Source organism: Perkinsus marinus (assembly GCF_000006405.1).
Source record: "Perkinsus marinus ATCC 50983 genomic scaffold scf_1104296958234, whole genome shotgun sequence".
NCBI classification, from domain to species: domain Eukaryota; phylum Perkinsozoa; order Perkinsida; family Perkinsidae; genus Perkinsus; species Perkinsus marinus.
The window spans coordinates 778,919-787,323 of NW_003206847.1; the positions used below are offsets into that span (position 1 = coordinate 778,919).

The window sequence follows — 8,405 nt, forward strand, 5'->3', positions numbered from 1 at the left end:
AGTGTACAAAAAATACACCGTCTATAATGATTGTTTAATTTCAACTAACCACTTGAGGCAATGCCTTCTACTAGTGGAAACCGAAAGACACAGTAAACACCCTTTCAGTAATACTGCGTAATCTGTACATATCCCCTCTTGAGTTGATAATATTGTCAATGTGTTTGGTGGTTCTCTAACATCTCGTTATGGTACGAATCGTTTACATAGATCGTTATTTAGTGAAGAAGGTCTGTGTTGCTGTAATGGTAGATGGCAGTTGTACGTAATTACTTCATCAAGTGAACTGTTCGGCAAACACAAAAGGTTTTTAATAAGACACTTCAGGGTATGCTGTACCATCACAAGTCTAAACTTGGCTCATTCGGAGAACTTCGTGGCTCTGAACACCTTATAGAGGTCGTGCGTCGTTTTGTTTTTGCCGCAGAGGTTACGATTTAACGCTGGTTGCGAGGGTTGAGTGGGACGGAAAGGTCTTCATATACCTTTTAGGTGCAGAGGAACCGACATGAAGCCTCGAATTTGCCCTGTGTTGCTCAAGTCAACATCGTCGTAGGTGATCGTTCGGCTCAGCAGCGTGCCGCAGGGCACTTCCACTACTTCCATCCCAAGCCGATGTTGGTGGGAGACCTCCAGTTCCCACCAACTCAATGGCGAGTTGATGGCGAAAGGCTGGCGACGAACTCCTATTCGACCGATTTCCGCGCCTTGACGTGTCTCGCGCCACAAAGTTCCACACTTCCCATCGGACCCGATGGCTATCACTGAACGCACTCCGTTACGTAGTGCGGGACTCGGCCACGACCGCCATCAATATTCTTGTTTTTTTGGCGTCCTTTTGTCATCCAACCTATCCCTGAACTTTGGCATCAGCATTAGATAATTCTTATTGTAAGTCGTCCTTAGACTCCACACCCCTAAAAGTATATTTCAATGTCATCACCAAGTCTGATTCAGCCGCTGCAACCACACGTTGTCCTCATCCATAGTCAAACAGTAACCGGAGGCGTCTTCGATAGGATCACCAACACCCTTCAACTTGACAACAGTTTCGTAGGAAGCATGGCGACTCCACTACCATGCCCAGCTAAACCATGAGCAGCAATGGCAAGCCTTCCTCTGAGGGGTTCTTTACTAGTCGGGTCTCCTACTGAGTCTTTCTCCCTAACGACGATACCTACTGAGGGTATCCTAGCAAAACTGTTTCCAACGCCTATTGAACCACCAATAGTCGTGGAAAGGCGTCATGAAAAATCGGACTACTATACTAGGCCGACCTTCATTAACATAGAGAGCACGTCCTACCCTGCTACCTAGCTTCAATATTGGTAACGCTCAACGCTTTGAACGAATTGTTGGCAACGACTGTTGAAGAAGCAGTGCAAACTGAGGAACTAACTCATGCAATAAGATAGACCTCACTACTGCTGAGACAGACCCTCTCTCGTCCTAGGAAAAAACCTATACCGCTCGTCTCTCAAATACTAGAAAATCGTCAGGTCATGGGAAGACGCGTCACAGAGAAATTGACCAACCAGGTATTAAAACTGCCAATACCCGCCCAGACGATGACAACCAAACAGGACCGATTTCTAAGTAGAACTTTACTCCTGCTGAACTGCCTTAAACTGCTGATTACGTAACAACAGGCAGTAACCATACAGAGTTTGATAGGGAATAAGAGGCAATAGGAAGGACGACGTCACTGATGATAATTGTAAGGTGACTTAGGCGTAGTTATCTATGATAGATTTATTAACATCAGCCATGCTAGCACCCTCCTTGCCAGGCTCCTCCTTGGTGAATTGTTGGAGTTTGAAGATGCTTTCAATCACAGCAACCTAACATAACAACGCCGTGATGAGCCCGAATGATGACGATGGTACTACTTCAGTGGCAGTAGTGTCCATCCCACAGAAAGCAGCCCAATCGTTGGCTACCATCCCGGCACCGACCGAATCAGACCCCCGATTCACCGTACCAGCAGTCAACGGTACCTACGATGACCTTTATATTAGGCAATACGACAGGACTGATCCACCTGCAAGAGCTGGCTGAGTTCGTCCATCTCCTCAACAGTCGTCTTCGGATGTACCAACCCTCCCTGATTGGTGAGTGTGAGGTAAGTGCCGACCAACACGTTACCAGCTACAGCACCACGGAATACTTCTACCTGCAGTGCATGACTTTGAGTCTATAAACGACAACACTCCCAAAACTACTACCTGTAGTACGTCCTGGATAATCTCCTCTGTCTCCCTATCGAGATCAGGATGTACCAAGGCAACATAGTCGTTGCATACTATACAGTTACCAAGGGCCGACAACCGCTCCTCCACTCGTTGAATCTGACCAGATCATCTCCCACGACTATTCACCACTACAATACCTACCTTCACATTCTCGGGCAACGCATTTCTCAAATGCTGTAATTCATTATCAGTGGTAATGCTCGGCACCAATAAACCGTGTCGATTACCAACACATACTCGACCAGGGATTCTCGTGCCACCGATAGTGGCGTGAACGACAGGAATATGAGGCTTCAACTCGCTTTCGAAAGCCGAGTAAAAGTTCTCACTGCCTCCCAAGGCCACAATACAGTAAGAGTTTGTGAGCATGGCGAAGACGCCCACTTCGTTCGAGTTCTCAAAGGCGCACCTCACTGCCATTCTTTAGTAATAAACAGTGACTGAACTGACAAAGAATACGTACTCAAGACCTAGCTGCCCGTCCCCTGAGGGGACTCCCCTCTCCCACGATCTCAATACTCATTGTTAGAAGAGGCTTCCCAAGGAAGGATGTATGTCTAAAACAGAGGGAAATACCCTCAGATATTGAAACGCTAGCGAAGGAAACCCTGAAGTATCACGATTGTGTACGGGAAAATCAAACGTACGATCGAAATCTCTTATTCTCTCATATGATCGTGAGCTAATCCTATGACGGCCTCCCTTGAATCTTGTTCTGCATTTGAGATACCCAAATGTGACAACATCGAATGTAAGGGACAATTGGTAATGTTGTTGTAGTGACATACGCCGTTTAACAAGTGTTTAGGTGCTAATTTTACACAAACAGATAGTCCTGAAGGAATGACACCAACTAGAGCGTCAGATGAAGAGAAATGCACCAGGCAAGCAGAACTAGTAGCTCCAATAGGTAGACGAATCTCACGGATAAGCCCATAGCGAATGGACAAATAGGATGCGAAATAGTACCGGAAAAGGGGCTGGGCCGAGAATCGAACTCGGGACCTCTCGCACCCAAAGCGAGAATCATACCACTAGACCACACAGCCGATAACATAATGCATTCAGAGAAAGTGAGGACACGTAAGTCCATACGGAATGGACATCAGAACCGACCGCTGACTGTGCTGCCGATACGAGGTGCTGGGAGAGAGATGGCCAAGTACGAGCCGAGCTTAGTAAGCGTGGGTAAGAAAAGTGATAGATAACTTACCAAGCAACCATGCCGATTGCTAGTTTCATCCTCCTGACGTTTCACATGAAATTACTCCCCATGTGAGGAAATCTCAACTCTTGCATCTCAACTTCTGGCGGGAAATAGTCATCTCGTGAGGTGGTATCAAGAAGTGGCATTTTCTATATCATAGCCCAGAGATTCCGATGTTCAATAGTGACAACATCGGACGTTATCAGTGTAAAGTTGGGAGAAGCGATACAGAAGACTCTGATCAGCAAGCCTGTAGGACGAAAAAGGATTATTTGCGATTTGGCGCATGACTAGTCTGAGACTAGTAGTCTCGCTGTGGCAAAGAGTCAGTCCGGCTCAGTCGGGCCGGTCCGGAGAGTATATCATAGGTGTATATGTATAAGGTCTCTTTGTCCGCCAAACAGAGCTCGCCCACGAGATGACAAGGCTCTCTGGGAGTATCTTGAGAGCTGACCACACGAGGCCACTTAAAGATCGAGTCGAGAGCGATGCTGGGATACGATCTCAGGGATAGAATGGAGCTAATAGCTCCATTCTATCCCTGACTCGTTTATGACCGAATAGTATTCGGTCATAAACGAGTTTGGGGGTCGTTTCTCATCTATTCACTGGAACCGACTCTGACAGTCACAGCCATAGAATCTACGAATGCCTCAAGGTCCGATTGGATTCCGTCAAAATGGTGCATCCTCGTCCGCTGTATGTAGATGGAATTGTTGTACCAGGAAACAGCAGATAGTGACTAGGCTATGTCACATAGGTACTCAAATCCTCCTTTCATTCGCCAGCGGTGATTGTGCAGCCTGCATAGACTACCTGCATGACGAATATCTGCGTCACGCAGATATTCGTCATGATGACGAATATTATTCCCACCCCTACTCATTTGCCTCGATGTTTTCCACATGCTGCGGAGATTTTTCAGCTCCGATGACACTGCCACACAGCCTGATGATCAGGCCCTGATCATAATAATCTCATGAAGGAGCTATCACAGGTAGGGAGTACCGGCGGTACTCCGGGAGTACTGTACCGCTTAGGATGGATCACTCTGTCACAGAGTCTCTGTGCACTACCTCCGTCTTAGGCGTTCTTCAAGATCAATGAAGATGACCTGCGACAACTGCTAGATTCTGGCAGCTAGAAGGTATGATGATCACTATGGCGTATTTCAGGTGGTTCTTGATAGAGAAGTCTCGGAAACCTGAGTCTCTGATTTTCAACACATTCCGTTACCACCTTGAGCAGTATGCAAATGCTAGAGAACGATACCATTCCAACTCGGCATCCATGGATACCAGATATCGAGACAGGCGCAAAGAGCGTTAGAATGAAGTGAGTTCTGAGTTTGGGGCCGTCGGCTCTCGGCGAGAGCATTCACACCAGCTGTAGTAAGGGCCTTACTGTAAGGCACAAAGAGCAGCGAATGCCCAGTGATACCAGCAAGACCAGCCTCTCCAGTGCCGCACAATGATCCCAGGAATATCCCAGTAATCGACGAAGTGAGATGTGGTCTCTGCACCCAGCTCCGGAAGCGTAAGTATCGATTTGCTGGGGACTAAGCGTTCTTGCTCTAACGACCGAAAACGAGAATCATACCACACAACCGAGAGAAACTCACATTCAAACAATACACGCATTGTATAGACAGCCACAACGCAACACGGCCCGTACAGATGAGTACGCCTTAACCCAGTCATGTTACATATCTATTACTCTTCGCCCGATCAATCAAGCACTCCAGAGGCATCCAGTGTATGCGAAAGAACAAGCCATTACCACTCATACTCATTACCACTTGTACGCATCATCTCAATGAGCCTAAACCTGTGTTTATGTAATCCTGCAGTCTGTGAGCCGCAATTATCGTGACAAGGATCACCGTAGCCACCACAAGCACCTAAAAGGTTGCAGTTCCAGAAGACAGCACTAAATCGGACAGTGATATGTACTTACACACCAAGACCGATCGCTGATGCTATGTCCGAGTCGAGCAGCTTTCTCCAGCTCATGAACAGTCTCTGGGAGCAGTACTCCTAGTTCAATGAGAACCTCATCATCTCACCTTTGCTGTCTCTAACAGTAGTATCAACACTATTCTCAACACTTGATATTTGCTGGCCTTGATCCGATACCATAACGGCCAAGTCGCGGAACATATCCGACACTTGCTGCACCTTAGACAGCGATATACTCATCTGCGGACTCGTACATGTCCTCACCTGCTCGTGAATCCGAGATATACCCGTATGACGTTCATGTACAATCTGCTCATCGATGAAGGCGTGCGAACCACCACTCTGAGCCTCACAAAATCAAGTCTAAATACTCTAAGCATGAACTCTACTTCGCGGTGCTCTAGCTCTTGGGCGAGTAAGCCATGACTTTCCTCATAAGCATGTTCGTCCATCACACAATCGTATCGTCCAACTGGCGGAGAATATCGCGCAAGATGACCAGAAGACGGGCCGCTGACCTTCGACGGTCGCATAAAGCCGCAGAAAAACTCAATGCCTGCCCGAACCGAGTTCCCACTGTAACCAACCAAAGACTCAGTTCGTTATCGCACAACGGTGATTCGTTCATACGCATGTAACATTTCTACATGTGATATGCCTAATACCCAAATGAAGTCAAATTGCTCTTATACGAGCCAGGACCCGGTACTCTCGAGTTCCACTTGTTAGGAACATTCCATCCCTATCACAAAAGCACTCCAAACACGTTCCCCGTCGCCTCCCTACCGCAGGACGGCTCGACATGCTGAATGCCGGCGATGACGACCCAGTCTGCCTATGGTCATCCACGCTGTATCTACCACGATGACAATTCAAACCCGACCCTCCACCGAGCCATCTTACGCCCCCGGACCAGGAACTTTCAACGCTCGCTTTCCCGTGGTAGAGCCAGAGCTGTGACCAAACGAATACCCATGATGCTCTGAAGAACATTGTCTCAATAATTTCATGGCGCGCGACTTAATCCATACCCTTGAGGACACTGGTTGGAGAGTAAGCGCCTGGTCCTGGGTTCTTTATGGTGGTTTTCGACACTCCAATAGTGTCCTTCTGAAACGAGGTATTCACAACCAAGGCATCGGCAAACACCAACCCACCGCGGTCCGTGCCCTCAACGTGTACTGCGGCCCACGGCTTCCCGGGTCCGCAGGGGCCTTATAGGCGCCGGGGCCAGGCTGCTGAGCCGCTGCAGAAAAAAAGTAAACATTCCCATCCAACATCCCTCCCACCTTTGGTAGATGCTCCTATCGAAGGTCGTTTGCTTGTGCCAAAACCATAGCTGAAGCCAGGGGCCAGGACCGGATCATTGGGACAGTACCTATTCAGCTGATGCATACCACTCCCAGGAGCCGCCCTACTTAGCTGGGCCCGGCATGTCGTTCGTACGGCGATTAAACCTCTTACTACTACCAAAGCCGTACTTGGGAGCGTCCTAAAAGATGAATCGCAGCAGACCCTTGCCGAGAACGATAAATTACTTTCATTTTAGGATTGGTTATCACCACCCGCGGACTGTATGTGCCCGGACCAGGGTTGTCGTGAGAACGAGAGTAACTGCAGTCCAGCCTAATCCAGTGAGGAACAACCCCCAGGGTCGTACAAGTTGCGGCCACCAAGTGTCCACTTAGGCGCCGTGCCAAAGTTGGAAAGGCTCACAATGTACGCCCCGTTCCCTTGGAAGCGCTTCGTACGGGTAGCCGAGACCGTTGACATTATCATCCTATTACGTGGGGACACTTGGGTAGCTACTGGTGAGTCTGTTCACAATCCCGGTACCGAGCAAGACCCAGGACGACTCTTACTCGGAGTGGTCATGGCGCGGTCCGCAGTAGGTTCCTCGATGACACTGCCCCTCCTAGGAGTCGCAGGAGCCGTGGCGGTCCCTTCCGGGGGAGAAGTGCCCGACTGTGACTCAACACCTGCATGAGAGCGAGCTGGGATATGGTCCAAGGAATTGACGAACCTAGCAGGGCCAAGATCTCCGGGGTAACGGCACTGGCATTTTCCGACTTGACGATATATCTACATGAAAGAATACATGGTGCGGGGCTAGAACCCGGGGTCTCCATCTTACTCAGCCCCGACTGCCGCGGGAGCTCCAGCAGCCAGCAAGGCCTCCACCAAAGGCTGATCCGAAGGCCTCTGCCGTAAGGCACTCACGAGCCACGGATCTCCCGAGGGATCTAAGTCAACCATCCACCGTCTCCCAGCAGCGGCATTACCATTAGCGTCCGGGCTCATCCGAGCATCTTTAAAGGCAGCTTGCACTACGTCAACACGACCCTCTTGGACGGACCAGGCCAAAACCTGAGGCTGGTCAAAGACGGCAAGGCCCTTTCTAATAGTACATGCTGTAGGTTCTCTAGGGAAGCCTTAGTGATGAGACCCTCCAAAGGCTCCTCTCCCTTCAGAATGTCATCTCGTAGTAGTTCCCACGCCTAACACATCATACCACCCATCCGCTACATCGTGCTACCTGTGGTTCCTCAGCCACGGCGGTCTTCTCGGGCTCGGCTACAACTGCCTCCTCCTCCCCCTTTTGAGAGGGCTCCTCTACGACCTTACGAAAGCCGGCTCACGACTACGACTATCGGACCAGCCTACTTCGTCAGTTGCGTCCAGGGCAGGTTTTGAATCTTCTGTTTCAACAGCTGAGGGTACATCTGCGACATAGGATCATCATTCACTAGGAGTAGAGACGGGCTTCACCTTGAGGACCGGGCTCCTCTACCACTGCCTCCTCCTGTTCGAAGTCAGCATCATAGTCATCCTCGGCAGGGGCAGCTGCTGGAGGGTTGGAGGGCTCTTCAGGGGAAGACATGATCGAGTAGTAGCTCTGTTGGAAATGGAAAGCCAATGTTGCGCACTTCCACCTAATTTCGAGGCGAGCGCCATTTCCTGTGTTTTTCCAGCAGACGAATGACAGCG

The 8,405-nt window shown here is 49.4% G+C and overlaps 2 protein-coding genes and 1 non-coding gene across 3 annotated transcripts; all 3 read right to left on the bottom strand.

The window, feature by feature from the left end:
* Nucleotides 1-1,617: 1,617 nt before the first annotated feature.
* Nucleotides 1,618-2,699, bottom strand: Pmar_PMAR006257 (eukaryotic translation initiation factor, putative). Its single transcript, XM_002774585.1, has 5 exons — nucleotides 2,394-2,699; nucleotides 2,226-2,348; nucleotides 2,042-2,173; nucleotides 1,890-1,997; nucleotides 1,618-1,841 (listed from the first exon to the last, which is right to left on the bottom strand). The coding sequence occupies exons 1-5, from the start codon at nucleotides 2,670-2,672 to the stop codon at nucleotides 1,728-1,730; spliced, it is 756 nt and encodes a 251-aa protein (XP_002774631.1). The 5' UTR covers nucleotides 2,673-2,699; the 3' UTR covers nucleotides 1,618-1,727.
* Nucleotides 2,700-3,229: 530 nt separating this feature from the next.
* Pmar_PMAR006258 lies at nucleotides 3,230-3,301 on the bottom strand. Its single transcript has one exon. It is a non-coding gene; the product is annotated as a tRNA-Pro (tRNA).
* Nucleotides 3,302-5,234: 1,933 nt separating this feature from the next.
* On the bottom strand, nucleotides 5,235-8,298 carry Pmar_PMAR006259 (hypothetical protein; the record flags this gene model as incomplete). The annotated part of the gene is made up of 18 exons (XM_002774586.1): nucleotides 5,235-5,359; nucleotides 5,525-5,657; nucleotides 5,682-5,759; nucleotides 6,204-6,273; nucleotides 6,321-6,399; nucleotides 6,449-6,527; nucleotides 6,575-6,663; nucleotides 6,707-6,795; nucleotides 6,836-6,909; nucleotides 6,956-7,031; nucleotides 7,078-7,234; nucleotides 7,280-7,440; nucleotides 7,552-7,660; nucleotides 7,700-7,784; nucleotides 7,826-7,915; nucleotides 7,954-8,037; nucleotides 8,082-8,140; nucleotides 8,187-8,298. 18 exons carry the CDS (start codon nucleotides 8,296-8,298, stop codon nucleotides 5,235-5,237), a joined length of 1,749 nt encoding a protein of 582 aa, XP_002774632.1.
* Nucleotides 8,299-8,405: the final 107 nt, after the last annotated feature.

What these genes read in the sequence shown, in the direction of transcription:
- Pmar_PMAR006257 (XM_002774585.1), bottom strand. Translation starts at nt 2,672, where the DNA reads ATGGCAGTGAGGTGCGCCTTTGAGAACTCGAACGAAGTGGGCGTCTTC. An exon ending in AACTCAGCCAGCTCTTGCAG is followed by an intron (nt 1,998 to 2,041) that starts GTGGATCAGTCC and finishes AGGTCATCGTAG; the next exon opens with GTACCGTTGACTGCTGGTAC. An exon ending in TGGACACTACTGCCACTGAA is followed by an intron (nt 1,842 to 1,889) that starts GTAGTACCATCG and finishes TTGTTATGTTAG; the next exon opens with GTTGCTGTGATTGAAAGCAT.